At 45.4% G+C, this 19,856-nt stretch overlaps 1 protein-coding gene across 2 annotated transcripts in view; it reads left to right on the top strand.

The window, feature by feature from the left end:
• Positions 1–16,742, top strand: part of LOC146822742 (MARVEL domain-containing protein 3-like) — a 176,123-nt gene extending 159,381 nt beyond the window's left edge. Inside the window, exons 4-5 of one of the 2 annotated variants that reach the window (XM_085606928.1) lie at positions 4,187–4,225; positions 14,393–16,742. In XM_085606928.1, the coding sequence (XP_085463054.1) occupies positions 4,187–4,225; positions 14,393–15,072 (719 nt within the window). In that variant the 3' untranslated portion in view covers positions 15,073–16,742. The remainder of the gene's footprint in view (positions 1–4,186; positions 4,226–14,392) is intronic. The other variant, XM_085606929.1, reaches the window with a different exon arrangement.
• The last annotated feature ends 3,114 nt before the right edge of the window (positions 16,743–19,856 follow it).

The following is a 19,856-nucleotide window of genomic DNA, read 5'->3' as shown; positions in this document are numbered from 1 at the left end:
ACCTCTGACAAACACATGCGCACACATACACTTGCTTCAATACCTTCAGGTCGAGTTCACGCTATATTAAAGTGTAATATACATAATAATAAAAAGGGGAGACTGTGTTCAAACTCATGTACTCTTATGGTGTGCGGCAATATGGCGTGACAGCTGAACCCGATTAGATTCTCGGCGGGAGGCTCAACATACACAGCTCCCAGTGGATGAACTAGTGCATTAAACAAACAAATAATGTGTTTGCATTAAAAAAAAGAAAAAATTGTATTCCAAAAAATTATGGTAGTCCATATGCAATGTAACAGAAGGGATGTCTTGTAAAAACAACACAACTGCACAAACAAATTAGGTGCAGCAGACAAACCAGCTTGATTACTATCTTCAGCTCCCAAAAAGACGCGCAGTCAACAATAAAGCTGCATGACAAAGAAAAAAGTAGCTCGAGTAAGCTGGATGAAATCTGCAATGAGAATGAGTACTTGGTCCACGCTCAACAGAATCGAAAAAAACCACGAAAACGAAAGAAATCGACCAGAAACTAACAGGAAATAACACGCCCAAACCCTTAAAATGCAAGATAAAGAGTGACAAGCAGGAAAACAAATGGAAAGTTGGATCCGGTTTGTAAGTCCCTTTAATGATTTTATTTACTTACAAAAGACTTCATAAGCGCTGTGCAGGAGAAAGCTAAAAATTGGTCCTAGGATTTCTGGATGAAGGACGGAAGACCATGAAGGACATGGACATCTTTAAATTACCATTATTATTGGGTGTGCTCGAGCACCATTATTCAATGTGTCCATACACATGCCATGGCCTAGAAATTAGTGTATACCTTTCATTTATACATAACATAGGGACATGTTAATTTGGTTTCGCTGTGAGCCTGTGTAACATGATCCACTGCTTGAATTTCAGGCAGCTAGGCAATGAGTGCAGCAGCTCAAGGCTGCAGGACACTATGATGCTCATAATTTAATGTGACAAATGCAAAAACAGTTGATGGACCGAATGCTGAACAATGTCATACATTCACCCCAGTACAGAGATCTGGGCCTAAATCCATTGTGTTTTTGCTCACCATGCCATTCCAGATTGAACCCAGCCATATGCAAATCAGTCTTGACCATGTGCCTCATGGGAACAGTCCAGCTCAAACGCTCCGTCCATCATCCCCTTTGGTATCGCTTTGTTCGCACTAAGTTGGCAGGGTATGCCCAGACGTGGGTCCCTTGCTCACTTTGCCACTGGATTCAAGATAGTCTGGCTGATGAGGGTTATGAACCTGAAACCGGTCCCAGGATGCTTGTTTCCGGTCCAGGGAAGACGTGGCTTTGCAGTTCGGGCTGGACTGTTCCCATGAGGCACAGGGTCAGACTGATTTGCATATGGCCATGTCTGAACTGTTGTGGTGGAGTGAGCTAAAGAATGATGATGGATTAAACCCAGATCAGTTGACTGGGGGTGAGTGTTTGATTTCGTTAGATGTACCAGTAATGTTTTAGTGGAAGTGTTTTCATTTATTTTTGCATGCCAGTAAAATATTTTTATGTTTAGAGCCAGTTGTGCCCTGAATAGATTATCCAACAGTGTTGGCTGTTTATTTGGTAGGCACTGGGTAGAACAGTGGTAAAATGAGTGTTGGCACAACAAGCAAAATTAACTTTTTTGTTACAATCTAATAACATTGGGCATTCGATTTGTTAGTCAGTCATTATATTTGTTTTAAGCATTGCAGGTGCAGTAAGCTGGCCATGTAGCCAAAAATAATAAAGAAACGTTCTGCTACAGATGACAAAATTAGTCCCATCTTAATGATGACATGTGTGGTAAGTCATTGATGGATTCTCTTTTGTGGCAGATGAACTGCCTAGTATGTCATCTTTTTTAATAGACTTGGGGCCTAATTATGAGTTTGGCAGTGCAGAAGCAGACCGTCATGCCTGCGGTCTGCTCCTGTACTGCCAAACTTGTGGTTGCACCTCCCGCCCAATTACGAGTTTCGTGTGTCTGGCGTGCTGTTTTTGGCAGTCCCAAGGCGGTGCCTCTGAAAATGGGCAATGGGAACGCCAAAAACAGTTCCTGCACGGCATGGACTGTAAAGCCCAAGCCGTGCAGGAACTGGAGTGCATGCACACAGGAGAGCACATGCTGTGTCCCCCTGCATGCATCCCATTGCACATGGGCAATGGGGGCCCTGTATGGCCCCCTTTGTTTCAGGACAACCAGCCTTTTCATATAGAAAAGACTTCCATGACACCGCTGGCAGTCCGGAATTCATAATATGCATGGCGGTGTCGCAGCAGCAGCACCACCAACATATTAATGAGGCCCTGAACGTCATGCGGCGGTTCCCTGGCAGCTGCGGCGGTGCAATGGCGGTCTGATTGCCCAACTCTTAATGGGGCGGTCAGATCGCTGGTGCGGCAGTGGCTGGACCACCACTGCTGCGCCCCTGCAAGTCTGACGGTCCTTTGACTGCCAGACTCATAATTAGGCCCTTGGTGTGTGATAAAGAGCTAAACAACAAATTCTAAGCTGGTTCTTGGAAAGAGTTACGATGTAAGTGACTGATCATATGTCTTTTAAGGGGTGAGAGCTGCAATTGCGTGGTGTGACGCAAGGTAAGGGAGGGGGCGCACTGGCCTTCTAAAGGGGCTTTATAAAGCACTTTGCCTTAAAAGGGGCTAGGCCTAGGAAGAAAGCCTCAGCAGCTTTTTTTTTTTTAGCACTTGAATAATCTTAGGGGCATACATAACAAAAAGTCATACAGTGCAGCAAGTCATCTTTCTGTACTGCATGACAGGGAAATGGCAGGAAGTCACATCATTTATCACAATATGGAGCATTTCTGTCTAGTGCCAACGCAGGCACTTTCACACCATAGTGCAAGGGTGCTTGTATTGTAAGCAGGCATTTTCCTCTTTCTATGTGTGCTGCAGAATGCATCACACATATAAAGAGGAAATAATGAGAAATTAAGATATTTCTCCTCGTTACGCAACCCCTGGGAAGGCGTAGCATTTTGGCGCTTTTCCAGGTCTACCAGTATTGGTAAATCTGGAATGTGGCCTTGCTTGATAATTCAAACTTAAGGGTTGCGTCGCTTTTGCACTCCGTTGCGTGATGCAAAAGTGAATCAACCCTATGATAAATATGCCTCTCAGTGTGCAGACAGCCCAGCTACTGTGTAGCTTACTGTATCCTGATATTCGGCCCAGTTGGGAATCCGCTAACCAGAAACGGGCCAATGCAGAGCATGTCCTCAGCTTGTGGCATTTCCAGGTCCAGTAGCTGACATCGAGGTCATTGAGCGTTGGCACCCAGGAAAAAAATAATGTAATTTTCCCAGGGCCTGGTAGGCTCTTTGTAGTACATAACACTGTATACGCTTATATCTAGCATTCCTAGGTACAGTGAAAATATGAGCCAGCGTATTGAACTCTCTTCTAGCTCTGTTTCCCACATGTTACGAAGCCTGTCCAGGAGGAACAACGTGTGAGTGACGTCCGCTTTAGACAGCCATCTAATAAGATGCAGACCGGTGCTCATTGTGTTGATTGCCTGCATTAGCGTGTGCGAGGGTGGCTCTTCCGCCCTAATGTGCAGTTGAGACCACAGTGCGTTCATTATTGCGTTGCAGGTAAAGAATTTGCCCTGGTGCATGTTGTATTGCTCCCTGAGCTTTTTACTAACAATATCTACATTAATAATTAAAGTTGGGTTTACTTAGCTTTCCTCGGAAATTAGCAGTACCTTGTATCTATTCAGAATAGTTAAAAAAAAAAAATTAATGCACATAATTTCTATTTTCTGAGCTTATCTACTACATTTGCGTGGCATTCGTAAGTATTTGCAAATGTGTATTTAATTCTTGTGTTTTTAGTCCCGTTTCTAGAAAAAAATGCTCTTTTCCAGGAAGCTGAGAAACAAACTCTTGAAGTAGTGGTATTAACAAATATAATTTTACTCACTTGCTTATAAGAGTAGGTGTAAATTGGAGAAGGTAATTTGGCGAGTGGGAGTATTGAAAAGCAAGCTGTGGCATGTTCTGGCATCTTTGCTTTAATATGTAGTGTCGTAGAAGTAGATTTTTTTTGTGGTCTATTCTGTCAATGGCATAAGCCTTTCTGTTCCAACCTGCTTGGTTCTTATGGAATCTGCACTATTTCTTTTTTTTTTTTAGATAATTACATTATCGTTGGGGAAGCTGAACTGTTGTTTGGTAGGTTTTACTTGAGCATGGACTATTCCATTAAACTTAGCTGAGTGTCTGTTAAAAAAATAATAATACTTTGACTGTATTTATCTGTACTGCCCTAACGGGTATAATTCAATCCCTTTCTGAAACGGAAACTTTGTTGGCTGAGTACAGTGTCCCTTCTCTCTCATCCGTATGGTCCCCCTTGCTAGTGGTGCACCTTCTGAGCATCTCGAACTAGCTCCCATGCACCCTCATGACTGGAATTTCTCTCAACTTTTACACTCCATCTTCTGTGTGGTCTCCTAATTTCTTTCTGGCTTCCCTGGATACTGAGCTTTCTGGATTCGCCAGTGTGGAACCACCCTTTCTCTAGATCATCAGCTTAGCTGCTGAACTTTCTTCTACGGCTTAATTGTCCTGCCTTGCTGTCCCGTATCTTGTCACTGTCTCAGTCCTCAACACATGCCTGGGACCAACTGTCCAAATTCTCATCATAATATGATCTCAAAGGATTGCAAGCCTCCATCTGATTTTACACTCTTCCTGCATGCTCCAAAAATATCCCACATATTTAAATCCCATATTTCTTCTCTTAAACCTGGTACTTGAGGTTTTTCAGTCGCATTCCCGTCACAGTCTGCCACGAGCAGCCTTTCTGCTATACTGTTGAGTTTGTGGGTGTCTTTCACAAGCAAGTGTTTACTCCCACTTATTTCTTGTGCAAAACCTCGGTCTGATTCATGGTGACCTGACTCCCCTCACAGCTCTTGTAACCACCCCTCTCTGTTTTACTGATATACTTCTGTGCTCATTTTGGTTTCCAACTTCGAGGAGCCCTACCCTGCATTTTGATATTCCTTCTCCCCATGAAGCTCCCGACTAGCAAATATCCAAAATATCAAATGTTTGGTTCACAAATCGTAAACGAAATGAAGAGAATGAACTGTTGTGAGGTCGAAAGTCTAAAGAGAAATTCCAGATCACCAAAAAATATGCTGAAATGGTTTACTTGGCGCTTGAAGAGTTCTTCATAGTTGCGCCAAACCATTACAACGAACAAATCCATCCAGCTTTATTGGCCTTCGTGCTGAAAAAAAATGGCAATTATAGCAGCACGGTATAATCTTCGATTTTGGCATCCGCTCTTTAGTCACTGATAAAGGTTGGCACGCGTGGCTCTTTCTGTATGTAGCTAGTGAAACTGAAGCACTTGGCGCCGATGCCTGCAGTCTGCTGATTAATTTTGTTCTTGCTCCTTAGATAGTAGAGTTCTAAGCCCACCTGAGCTTGTTAAATTGCACTTCAAAGATTCACTCTCCCAAAAAAAACAGCAAATGTAGAAATTGTGGAACTGATGCAATGTGATCTTTGCCCACCAGGACACCTAGGATATGCATTTTCCATAAACCGCCCATATTAGTTTTAGATTAGTATTTATAACTTACATCACATGGTTTAGAGCAAAGGATCTGACTGATTTCCATTTATCAAGTCTTTGTTTGATGTTCACCATCCTATTTTCTGCATTTGGGTGTATTCCTTTTTCGGTGTTGCTTTTGCCTGTCCTGCTTAATATTGTATCCTGCTCACATAGGAGACTGGAATAGCAGACCTAGAACAAGGCGTGGTGGGCACATTTTTCAAATGATCTCCAGGCCGGTGTGAGTAAAACATTGTTTAATGTCTGAAGTCATGGGGGATTTTCACCAGCTGCCAACACGCTTCACACTTCTTGGATGCTGATGGTTTTGAGTGATCTGCATGAGTTAGCTAGGGTGTCACATTGGGGCCTCCCCCTTCGGTACTTTGAGATACTGCAAGACTGTGTAGAGAAAGCTAGCTGGGTTTGAGATAGGTTGTACTAGTTGTGGAGTAAGTAGAACATGCTAATTCTTCTCTGTTGCATCGCCACTGGCATGGTTGACAAAAGGGAGGAGTTATTGTTTGAAATTGATAGTGGCATTAGAGGGACGGCAATCCTTGTTTCAATGAGCGCCAACTGTGTAAGGGCAAGACTCTCTAAATTATTGATAATTTTTTCTCAGACTTTAAAGGTCCTTGACATCCAGTTGTCTTTTGGGCTGAACGTAGTGATTTCATTGCAAAAAGGATTAGAACTTCTGAACCGAAGATGGTGAATTGTATCTGGAGACCTGGGGCAGTTGAAATAATTGCTTGCCGAGATTGGAACAAAATACAAAGGGAGCGTGCTATCCACTCTCAGCCCCCTGAAGCCTAACATTTACAGAACTTTCTGTTTGCATCCTTGGCTTAGTGGTAGATTAAATTGTATGTGGAATCATAGAGGCATAGGGGTCTCTTAATATCCAGAACAGCCATGTTTTCGCGAAGCAGGGCTCAATAGGTTTATGATGACAAAAGTGAATCTGAGGTGGCAAATTGCTTGCCTAGTAGATTGTTGATCCATTCTCAGTGGCTACAATCCATGCCCATTAATTAATGTTAACTTTTCCAAAGAGTACTACAACCCATGCAGTATAAAGATGTTGAATATTTATATTCGTGTATTAACAATATGCAATGAAAGTGCTAGCAATTTAACAGATTTGCATATTTTTGGAAAATTATATTTATTTTTTACGAGTGTAACATATATTACCTTGTGGTAACTATTGACAAGTCTTATTTTTTAAGCAACTTTGTGTCCTTAAAAGAAGTTAGCTTTTTCTTCCTTAATAACTTGGCCAATTAGAACGGATTTCTTTTCCCAAGGCTAATGTTTAATTTTTCCATTAGCATACATCATGCAGGCAGGCATGTTTGTGCATAGAAGATTATAGTTTATTTTCATCGGTAAGGCTCCTTCCCTTTGTAATGTTGTGATATTTTCAGGGCATCGCCATTTAGGGCCAAGAGAAAGCAAAGCTACAGTGGAACACTAAAAATACTGTCAATCATTAGGGTATATTACTCCTTAGGAGAGACCCACAAATTGAGTATACTAGATTTCCATGTCATTTGGTCCTTTAGGCCCAGGAGTAGGCTATGTGACAAGCATATATATAATGATGCGTATATTGTATCCCCTATTGAAGCTTGACAGTTATGAAACTCCTAAGGCCCACGGCGCGGGGTCTGTAATTTGTTTGCAGATGTAAGTTCTGCTCATCTGTGAAACACAGTTTTGCTTTGACTAGAAGGATCTTTGGAGTATAGATCTTGATATACAAATTTAAACCATGGCTGTGGGTTAACACAAGGGGCTCAAATTAGTACTGCACGTCCAAGCACCTTCAGAAGACATAAAAAAACAGGCCAGCCCACCAGAGTCTTTGACTTAGCATGGTGCGTGACCCTTTCCATGAAATATTTACTTGAACATGTATTTTTCTGGTTCCTTCACTTATTTGTACTCTTATTACATTTAGAAGTTGCTTTTACCAAAATAACATACATTACTTAAAGTAATGTATGTAATGACCGCTCAGCTCTCCACAGGGCTTGGTCGCCCCACTCACTGCTGCCGCTCCTGCCTGCCTTTGCCGCCTCCTGCCTGCAGATTCCTTCGCTCGCTGCCCGCTGCTCCTGGGAATTTCCCGCTGCTCCTGGGAATTTCCCGCTGCTCCTGGGAATTTCCCGCTGCCCGCTGCTTCTTGGAATTTCCCGCCGCTGCCTCCCTGCGGCCCCGCCCCCCTGTGATTCCATTCGCCGCCCCGCTCCCGCCACCCAGCTGCTCCTCCCTCCCGGCTCCTTACTTATGACGCCCCCAGAGCGACCGCGCAGCGGACGCGCCGATTGAGCGCCAAAGGTAAGCCCGTCTGCGCCTGGACCACGCCCAGCGCCAGACCCCCTGGTCCTCGCCAGCACACCCTGCACATCTGCGACGCCAAAACCCTCCACGCACTCAATGCCGGCCGAAACACCGCCTGCTACCGGGCCCCCCCGAGACGCACCCACGGACCCTTCACCTGCCTGTCCTGCCGCTTCACCGGCCTCCGACCGAACACCGCACCTGCTAAACCGAGCCCCAGCAACAAACACCTGATGTGCATCCTGCTCAACACCCGCTCCGTTCACAGGCATGCCGTCGAACTCTGGAACCTCCTCGACTCGACAGCACCAGACATCGCCTTCCTGACGGAAACCTGGATGAACGCCTCCTCAGCGCCCGACGTCGCCATCGCCGTCCCGTAAGGCTACAAAATCACCAGGAAGGACCGCGTCAACCAGACAGGAGGAGGCATCGCCATCATCCACAAGAACACCATCCGCATCACGACCAACTCCGATGCCACCTTCACCTCCGCCGAACACCTCCACTTCCAGATACACACCGACCCCAAGACCACGCTCAGAGGCACCCTCGTCTACAGACCACCGGGACCACGCACACAGTTCAGCGAAGACATCACAGACTTCGTCAGCCCGCACGCCATCAATTCCACCGACTACATCCTCCTGGGGGACCTCAACTTCCACCTGGAGGACAACAAGGACCGCAACACCACTGCTCTGCTGGACAACCTGGCCAACCTCGGACTCAAGCAACTGGTAACCACCCCCACCCACTACGCCGGCCACACGCTTGACCCAGTCTTCTCATCCAGCAAATACGCCACCTTCAGCCACTCCACCAATCTCCAGTGGACTGACCACAGCTGCGTCCACTTCAGCTTCAGTAAAACGACGACCCACCACCACCCTCAACAAGCCCCCCGCAGGAGCTGGAACAAGATCACCGGCGACCAGCTCACCACCTTCCTCAGCCAGAACCCCCCCACCAGCTCAACGGACCCCAACGAAGCTGCCAACAACCTCACACAGTGGATCACCAACTGCGCAGACGCCCTCGCACCACTGAAGAAGAACCCCCCCAGCAGACGCGGCAGCAAGAAAGCCTCCTGGTTCACCGACGAGCTCATCACCTCCAAGAAGAACTGCCACTCCCTGGAGAACACCTGGCGCACCAACCAGACCACAGACAACATGACGGCCCTCAAACATGCCACCCGCAAACACCACCAACTGATCCGCACCACAAAGAAGACAGCCTTCCAGAAACGACTGGACAACAACACCCACAACAGCAAGGAACTCTTCAGCATCGTCAAAGAGCTCTCCAACCCCGATGCCGGAAACAATGACATCACTCCCTCGCAAGACCTCTGCGACTCCCTCGCAGCCTTCTTCCACGACAAGATCGCCAACATTCACAACAGATTCGGCCCACCAACCACGAACACCACCACCGAACCGATGCCCCCCACCGCCACCCTCCGCACCTGGACCCTAGTCAGCACCGAAGACACAACACGCACAATGAACACCATCCACTCCGGATCCCCTACGGACCCCTGCCCACACCACATCTTCAACACGGCTGGCCACATCATCGCACCCCACCTCCGCGACATCATCAACGCCTCCTTCAACACCGCCACCTTCCCGGAGTGCTGGAAACACGCCGAGATCAGTGCCCTGCTGAAGAAACCAACTGCAGACCCCTCCGACCTCAAGAACTACCGCCCCATCTTGCTCCTCCCGTTTCCTGCCAAAGTCATCGAGAAGACCGTCAACAGACAGCTAGCCGCCTTCCTCGAGACCAACGGATCCCTCGACCACTCGCAATCCGGCTTCCGAGCCAACCACAGCACAGAGACCGCCCTCATCGCAGCCACAGACGACATCAGATCCCTAATGGACAACGGGGAAACTGCGGCCCTCATCCTCCTGGACCTCTCCGCAGCGTTCGACACTGTCTGCCACCGCACCCTGGTACAGCGCCTGAACAACACCGGCATCCAGGAGAAGGCCCTGGAGTGGATCACCTCATTCCTCGCCGGAAGAACCCAGAGAGTCCGCCTCCCCCCGTTCCGGTCAGCGGCCACCGAAGTCATCTGCGGCGTTCCACAAGGGTCATCGCTCAGCCCCACCCTCTTCAACGTCGACATGAGCCCCCTCGCAACCATCGCACGTCAACACAACCTCAAGATCATCGCCTACGCCGACGACACCCAGCTGAACCTCTCCCTCACCAGCGACCCGGACACCGCCAGAGCCAGCCTACACGAAGGGATGAAAGACGTCGCTGAATGGATGAAGAACAGCCGCCTGAAACTGAACTCAGACAAGATGGAGGTCCTCATCCTGGGATCATCACCCTCTGCCTGGGACGACTCCTGGTGGCCCCCCGCCTTGGGAGCCACCCCCAAGCCAACGGACCACGCACGCAACCTAGGCTTCATCCTGGACTCCTCCCTCTCGATGACCAGACAAGTCAACGCCGTCTCGTATTCATGCTTCAACACCCTGCGCATGCTTCGAAAGATCTTCCGGTGGATCCCCACCGAGACCAGGAAGACGGTCACCCAGGCCCTCGTCACCAGTCGGCTGGACTACGGGAACGCCCTCTACGCCAGCACCGCCGCCAAACTCCAGAAGAAACTCCAACGGATCCAGAACGCCTCAGCACGACTCATCCTGGACATCTCCCGACACAGCCACATCTCCGGACACCTGAGAGACCTGCACTGGCTCCCCGTCAACAAAAGAATCACGTTCCGACTCCTCGCCCACGCACACAAGGCCCTCCACGACCTGGGCCCCAAGTTCCTCAACAGCCGCCTGACCTTCCACAAGCCCACCCGCCAGCTCCGCTCCGCCAGCCTCGCTCTCGCCACCGTCCCCCGCATCCGCAAAGCCCCAGCCGGAGGAAGATCCTTCTCCTACCTGGCAGCCAAGACATGGAACTCCCTCCCCATCCACCTCCGGACAACGCAAGACCATCTCGCCTTCAGGAAGCAACTCAAGACCTGGCTGTTCGAGCAGTAGCTTTCCCCCCCCCCCCCCCTCCCCCAGCGCCTTGAGACCCTCCAGGTGAGCAGTGCGCTATACAAATGCCTATGATTGATTGATATATAGGTAAAGTGGACAATTATACATGACCCATTAAATGCCAGAGAAGTCTCAAGCGAAGGGATCGAAATAAGAACTTAGGCTGCCCAGTAAACATTGTAACATGAGAGATGAATATGAATAACAGAAGAGTGATGAGAAGGAGCAAGATCATATATGAATTTGTCAGCAGAGTTAAGAATGCCGAGTTTTATTAAAGTTCAAAAGGGGAGTTGAGGAAGAGGAGCAAGGAATTGAGAAATGCAAAAAAGTTTGTAAAGGAGGAAATGAAGAGAATTGAGAGCGTGTGAAGAGGATGAAAAGCATATACAGGAAGACCAACATACAATCAAACAGTAGAAACAAATTAAGAGGGGGGGGGGAGGTATTGGACCGAAGGGAGCAAGCAGTGGCAACGCCAATTGGTCTGGATTCAATGGACTAACACGTGCAGAAACAAGCATACAGAGGTTTTCATCCAACAGCTTATTGATCAAAGCCAGTCGTATTGTCTTTGCTAGTGCTTGGTACTGGTCCTGATGATGTTGTTTTGGGTGTGGTAATATTAGTGATATGTGGGTTGAATTAGTGGTGTGTTATTGAGATTGTGGTGTGGTACATGTGGTTGTGGTATAGGAGGTATTAACCCCTTGAGTGCCCCGCCCTTTCCACGCCCTGTGCCGGGCGTTTAATTAGCGGGCGAGGCTCATGACGAGATAGTCTCGTCATGGGCACAGCGCAACCGCGACCCATGACGAGACCATCTCGTCATGGGCACTCAAGGGGTTAATAGTAATATGTGGTTGTATTTAGTGGATATGGTGTTATTAGTATTGGCATTGGTGGTGGTATAGTATTGCTGGTGTGTGATATTGGTGGTGATATTCCTGTTGCGGTTGGAATTGAATGGTGGTGTGGTAACTGTAATATTTGGATTAGTGGCAATATGTAATTGGATATTGTTAGTGGTGGTATGGATATTGGAAGTGGTGGTGGTATTTGTGGTAGCTATGGTTGTTACTGATGGTGGTATTGATGTCATTTGTGGTATTGGTGGTGGTGTGGTATTGGTGATGTATTTTTGTTGGCAGTGATATTGTTATTATGGTGGTGCTATTGGTGGAGATTTGTAGTATGGTTTGAAGGCCTCCAAAAGCAGATTAGAAGTAGTGCGGGATTTACAGTGCAGATGGAAGGTGTTCTAGAAATTGAGACTCCAAATGAAGAAGTACCTGTCCTAGTCCCTGATGTGTTCTGGATATGGGTCTGTAAAGTCATGGGAGAAAGGAAGAACTGAAAGATCTGTTTGGCATGCAAGTCGGTCTATTTGGGGCAAAGAATCTTGACTGGGACCCTTGCTTTGGCTTTCATTCAATCAATCGACGCTTTTAGGAATCAAGATTAAAAGGTCTTATTAAGGCCTGTACTCAGTTTGGCAGGTAGATTTTCTACTTTTGGGAGGCGATTGTGCTTGTATTGTGAAAGTCCTGCGTATTTGCTTCCTGAAATGTTTTGTTAGAGTGTGAACCACTGTGATATTTGGTCCTGAAGCGATGTGTGGAAGGATTTGCCAAGGATGGAAGGAGCTTTTCTAGTGAGTGTTGATTGGGTAGTTCAAGTTAAGGTGTTTGTAAAGATAGATGGTTGCATGAATTGCAGAAAAGCAAAACCTGGTATAATGAGTTTTTGACTGAAAGTCCTTTCTATTTTTTACAACAAATGGGTTTGAAAATTCTGCTGGAGAATTTGAGCTACGTATTAGTTTGCTCTCTCTGAAAAGTGACAGCCATGGTGAAGAGACACCCTTATCTTGGCAGAAAGTCTGCACATCATGTACACTCATGTTATTCTATCTTCCTGCACAAGCCTACTGGTATGGATATTGGAGACAAGAGTTTGACCCTGCTGTAGATAGTCCAAGGTCCAACGACCCATGTACATAAACAATAAAGGATGCACAAGTCCCACAAATTCCTTAAGGGGCTGTGCAGTTTATTTCTTACTACTAGAGCGGGATTAAACCAACACATATCTAACCAGGAGATGGTTATGTTTCTGTGCCAGCCAGACCAACTGAGCTCACAAGCAAGACACGGGGTTTCTACATCACCCTTGAGAATGGTGAATTATATTATTATGCAGCTGTAATTCGTTGTCCAAGTACTTGCAGCTCTTCCTATTAATGCCACACAAGTGATATCATGCCAAACCTAATGTGCAATGCCTTGGGTTTAGGCAGTTTAACAGAAGTATTGGAAACCTCCATGAGGGTTCAATAGTGCAGTCACCAGGCATAGGCAACTTTCATACTTTTTTCCAAAGTAAAGCATCCGCACTTACCACCTAGCTCCAAATAGTCAAACACCCTGACAACTAACTGGAGCCTGACTAGCGAAAAAACATATCCAGACCAATTAAACACCTGCAGGTGAATAATTCAAAACTATTTTAAGAAGATGTTCCTTATTAGCATGTGGGCGTGACCCCATGCTAATGCAATAAACCATTTGCCACTGTGCTGTGTTTGCACTGGCTGTGCGCCACAAAGACGTGGTGCAATGTTTCTCCCTCCCTGGCATCCCTGAAAGGGGGCAAAGTGCGTTCCATAGATCACCCCCCCAAGACATCTCCCTGTAAGTGGGTGCAGTTCCTCACTGCACCATCCTGTAGGGAGATCTGTTTCCCCTTCGACATGCAGGCAGGATACCCCTTGCACTGTTAAAAAGATGGAGCAGGTGCTTCAAACAGCCGCTTTGGTTTTGTACTGCCAACCTGCTGACCACCTCATACATCTGCAGCAAATGTTCGACTTGCAGCCTTCCTTCCTCAAATCTGTTCGGACATGTTCTTCCAGTGCACACAGTGGCAACCCAATTAAAGCAGGCAACTATATAGAACCCCTGCGCTAAAGCCAATTGAGAACTATTGTGGACCATGGATGTTTAATAAAATAATGCTGATATTCCATAAAACACTTTCCCCAGGATACATGTAAAATGTCATTGCTCTGGTAATTTACTCATTCCCCAGCTGCAAGAACAAGTGAGCCTGGAGTGAAACAATCTATAATGCTGAGATTTGTCACATAGCGCATAAGCTGAGCCTATTGGTGGTATTTGAGAAGAAAGTGCCACCGCTTTGGACCCAAGAAATATAATGATATGGTGTTGCTACAGTAATGTGATCGAACACAAATATTTCAATTTAATTTTAACTGGTCACTGATATAGGGATGTTATGAGTGCATTTCTACAAAAATTGTGCAGTCTAATGGTGAATAATTTGCACCAAGAAGTCCTCCACAAATGATTGTTTTTCTTTTTTTTTTTGCAGGTATCTTGCAGTTTGTGGAAATTCTAGTCAACATTTTGGTCCTTATATGTGTGGTAGCCTCCTTTGCTGTGACCTCGGGGTTCACTTCCTCTAGTGGTGCAGGAATGGGCTCCTTGACTATGGATTCGATGATCAGCCCATTTGAAGGTACAGAGTTCCAGCAGGCACGTGAACTAGACATGCAATATAGCCAATTGAGATCACCTGGCGTTTATGGTGGAGTGTCTTTCAGCTTGGCAGTAGGTGCCATCACGCTTGGTTTCTTAATTCTTGGAGCCAAACCCTTCCATCATCTCTCAATCCGCATCCTCATGGCCGAACTGGTCTTTGAAGTACTTGCCTGTGTGGGCTACATTGTAGCTGTTGCCCTCTATCTCCACTTTATCACGGTGGTGAATGCAACAGACTTGTGTAAAAAGAGGGCTCAGCTGTACGCAAGGCGTGGCTTTAACTGGATGAACTGCGAGGTTCAAGGTGGCGATGCTGCGGTTGCCATTTTTGGCCTTGTTGCTGCTTGTTTGTACTTGCCAAGTGCAGTGCTATGTGGATTGACTATCAAAAGTGTTCGGGAATACAGGAGGAACCTTCCCCCAGAGGACTACATCGCTAGCTCGTTCAAAGAGCGAGATTACAAGATGTACCGAAACCAGGAAGATGCAGCAGAAATTACGCTGGTGTAGTTTTCCGGCAGGAAGCATGTTGCAGTATGTAAAAGTAATGCAATTCTTGAAAGTAAATTTGATGGTCTCCATAATAGCCAATCAAGCACTCCATCTTTGTGCAGGTGAAGGAGGAGGCAAAAGTGATTGTGCAGGGCCAGGCAAGGCAAGGTTTGCTTGAGTGACTGCTGGAAAGGTTGTTTCTGTACCTGTGTAAGGCAAGGCAGGCAGCCATCAAGGAAGGAAGAAGAAATGGGGATTAACAAAAGAAGGAACATGTCTTATCTTTGTAATTTTTTTAATTGCAGCTTTTTCAGAGATACGTCTTAAGTTATACGATTTAATTGTGTACTGCATGTGTGTGTGCGTCAAATGAGGGTTTAGTGTAGCATCTATCATTTATTTCTTGGGACGATATAGTAATTGTTTGACAACGTCCTGTTTTTTTAGTTTTTCATTCTTTATTTTTATATCGAGGCGCAAGGTTTTATTATGATTCGCACAAATATTTCAAAGTTGCCTAGACTGACCTAAATGTAAGCTTACAGAATATTCCTTATCCAGAGAGCAATATAGTGAACAGCACCAGCTGTTGTAACTACTCACTGCTACAGTCTACCGCCACTTTAAAGCAGTTTCAAGACTGAGCTGGCACTGCTGCACCATGAAGTGCAGAAGAAAGGGAAAGTGACAAATATCGCTCAAGGTTTGGTTATTTGGTTTGTCAACGAAGGTGACTTACTCCATTACATTAACTATCACATTAAAGTAGACCCACCAGGCTTGTTCTGGTGCAATATGTTTCCTATATAAACTGAATTTATACTTAGGAGATGCACATACGTTAATTAAGGCGAACGGACAACATTAACTGTATGCGCCTACCGGCAGATAATTAGGGGGAGAAATTGAAGATCAACAAACTTAAGACTAGGTTGTAGCTAATATTGCCATTTTCCACTATGAAAAACAATGTATTTATCTAGGATACAGCACCCCCATATCTAATTGGGATATTAAAAACCACCAGGGATTTCCGCAGCCATACAGAAGCCGAATGCTGCAGGGCGAGTACCTTTATGAGGTTAGATACCGTACATGTATACCGTCAGATGTAGCCACAAAATGCACTTTGTGTGCTGCTAAACACACTCTAGGGTCATTGTTGCATTGGGTTTTACAAATAGAAAGTTACCATTGAACTGTATCACTTTGTTAAATTTTATTACTAGAATTATGACATTCTATGTAGGAATGTATACAAGAACAGAAGTTCACCGTGTACTATTTATTACCTTCCAATGTTTTTCCTTCCATCTATATAGGAAAATGTGCTGCATGTATCAGATTTGTAAAAAATAAAAAAAATAAAAAGTGGATATGTGCTAAATAGGAAGTTTTTGAGTGATGTTAACCTTGCACTATGCACTTCAAAGTGCATATTTCGCAGACATTCCTTGTGCTTTATCACAATTCTATTATTAAAGTCTTTCCTACAAGTGTACGATTTCTTAAATGATTATATCCGCATAGTTCAGCCCTTTGTATTATATACAGCCTTTTTTAATACTTTTCGTTCCTCCGATAGTGGGAGTTGTGCTGCAAATTTTATGAATAAATCTTTGTCCTAAACATGATATTCCAGAGTGTTCTGAAGTGGCATGATGCATTAAAATTCTCACTGTTTATCACTCGCTGTCCTGATCCAATTTAGTGAATTCATGCTTGGTATGTGATTGATTAAATACTTTCATTTTAACTGTTCCAGTTTTTAAAAAGATCTTTAAATTTGCCTCTTTGCTGAGATTTGTTTTGAGCTTAATGCACTCTAAGGATTACTTATGCAGTCCATGCTCGAAAGGAACTGTTAAGTGATTAACCTAAGTCTCTGACCAACAATGTTCCTGTATTCTAAGAACTAGTTTCGACTAACTGTTTCCCACCAGCCATCTTGAACAAGCAATTGTAAAATCAAGAGGTGTCTGCTTTTGGCTTTGCCCTTACACTCCTAAGCTCGCTAATGTAATTCTTTGATTAGATGGCCTGCAACTATACTGACAATTCAAATTATTCTCAGAGTAAGTAGACCTCCACTCTAACATAAGTAATCTACTTGAGTGTAGGCCAATCTGTGGATCACTAGAAACTACCATAAACGTGTTCCTAATACCTCAGATGATAGGGCATCAGATGTTAAGTGTAACCATGAATTTCGAAATCGCCTTACAGTGATGCCATGGAAATACTGAAATGTGCTTCATCTAGGAAGGTGAGAGGAGCATGCTGTGTGGCACACGAGGATGATGCGAGAGGCTCCGGCTCCTCTCTCCCTCAAGACTTGTTTCTTCTGTTTTGAAGCTGATCCTGCATAAGTGATTCCTAGCTCTAGATTTTGTTCAAAATCCCCCCTATAGTGATCCACTGTGATGACGTCCTTTTATAGGCAAGTTACACTCCCCACAGGTGAGTCTCCTGTACATGTATGGCGTTTACCACCAATGATCGCAGAAGAGTTAATGATTTTCCTAATGAACCCCATCTAGGGCCTGTCATCCGCATTGGCTTGTGGGTTTGCTGCCACACATACAGGTAAGGCAACTGCCATCCCCTTTGCATATACCGACTTGTTTGCTTTCCTACTAGGGATTCTCATTGTTGCTTGGAGTCCGAGAACCTCCGAAGCACAATGCCAACCACTGATGTTTTGCCACCAAATGCTGTGGTACTGGGCCAGATAACACCTGACCCAGCAACTGAGTTCCAGGTTGCCTATTGAGGATTCAGAGCTTTTTTTTTTTTTGTCCTCGTATGACCTCCGTAGCTATAGCACCCTCTCAGCCTGATCCACCCCTGCTGCTCATAATCTGGGGATTCCAATCTCAGTTGATCTTACGGGAACCACCCGTATCACACATCGTGAGCTGACCAAAAGGTATAATCATTGGACCTTATAAAGTATTCTAATCAGGATCTAAATCATCTAACAAATTCCAAAATAACCCAAATTCTGTTCTTTCTCTATATACATTAACGTTCTGGTCTAAATCTCTATAGTATCTTACTGAATTCCACCAGACACTCCATGTTGGGGGTACCGCCTGACGCCATAATTTGCATATCTCCCTTCTTGCCAAAAGGATCAAATAAAACACCAATTTATTCTGTATCCCTGTGAAGCCCAAATCCCCTTTGGGACTCAATACAGTGCCAAACAAGATAAGAGAAGGGCTTACCTCAATGCCCAAGGCATCGGACAGAGTCTTGCCCACGTTGCCCCAGAATTCTTGAATCATGGGGCAGGAAGCAAACATATGGATATTGTCTGCCTTCTGGGCACCACATTTCATACATCTAGCTTCTCCACTGCCCTTTATTTGAGATAGTTTGAGTGGGAACTAGTATATCCTGTTCAGCGTAAAAAGTGGTATCTCCTTAGTGAGGCAGATTTAATCACTGGATAAAGTGTGTCTAGAGATACTTGCCAAAGATTTTTCAACTCCTCGCTCGACCAGCACTTCTCCCAGACCAAGTATGGATGTTCCAGCTTCCTATCCGCAGCAGCAAGGAGATGATTATACCACTGTGCCACTTCCTTCTTTTTTGAAGTCAGATCTTGTAACTCATCTTCCATGGAATTGTCCTCCGAGGATGGCCAGTGTTGGCTCTTACACCATGATGAAATTTGGTAATACTTAAATCTGGAGAGAGCTCCGCTGGTAAAATTACTCCATAAGTCCCAGGGGAAACAATTGTTGCCCACCACAATGTCCTTCCAGTGTGTGACAACCGCGTCTTTTAGTGGCTGAACTAAAGCGTCCAAAAGACACTCTGGGGGATTCCCACACTGGGGTCCATTCACTATAATAGGACAATCCCAAACAGGCCCGACAGTCAACCAAAGTTTGGCAGCCGCATACAACATCTTAAGACTGACTTTTTTAAAGAATTTAGGAGCGCCAAATTTATACATATATCATTCCAACTCTACATCCAACAGCATGGCTTTAAACATGCTGCCTAACAGCGAGCTGTCTGGCCTGAGAAGTAGCATCCTACAATTTTTTAATTGATATGCCCAACAGTACAACTGGAGATCCGGTAAGCTCATACCACCGTGTGAGAGTTAACGTCTTAATTTCTTTTGGGACAACCTGATCCCTTTGCCTGCCCAGATGAAAGAAGAAATCCTACCCTGTATTTTAAGCAGATCTCCTTTACCGAACTCCAAGGGGACATTATTAAAAAGATAGGCATATTTAGCCAGAACACACATTTTAATCAGATTAACCCACCCATAGTGAGATAACCGGATATTCTGCCACCTTTTCAATAAAACATCCACCTCCTTGGAGACTCTCTCCAAGTTAGTTTTGGGAATATCTCTGAGATCTTGGGTTATTATTTCTCCAAGGTATCTTGGCTCCTTGGAGAGCCTCACCCCTTGAGCTACGATGTTCCAGGCCATGATCTCTGTTTATCATTGTTAACCTCATAGCCCGATAGCTTCCCAAAAGCCTGAACTTCAATGAGTAACTCAGATAGCGCAAGATTGACATTTGATAACAATAAAATCAGATCATCAGCATATAATGCTAACTTCCTCGTAAACCCATCTACTGTGAAGGGGGTGATCTTTTCATTCTGCCTTAAGCTCTGGGCCGAGGGCTCTATGTACAAATCTAAAAGAATAGGGGACAGCAGGCACCCCTGCCTTGTGCCACGCTCTATTGTGACCTCCGCAGTAAGGCTGCCATTGACCAAAATTTGAGCCCGGGGAGCTTTATATATTTTCTTAAGGACCTCCC

Source organism: Triturus cristatus, chromosome 5_2 (genome assembly GCF_964204655.1).
Source record: "Triturus cristatus chromosome 5_2, aTriCri1.1, whole genome shotgun sequence".
Taxonomy (NCBI): Eukaryota; Metazoa; Chordata; class Amphibia; order Caudata; family Salamandridae; genus Triturus; species Triturus cristatus.
Note: the sequence above shows the minus strand (reverse complement) of the source record. Positions and strands in the feature narration are given on the sequence as shown.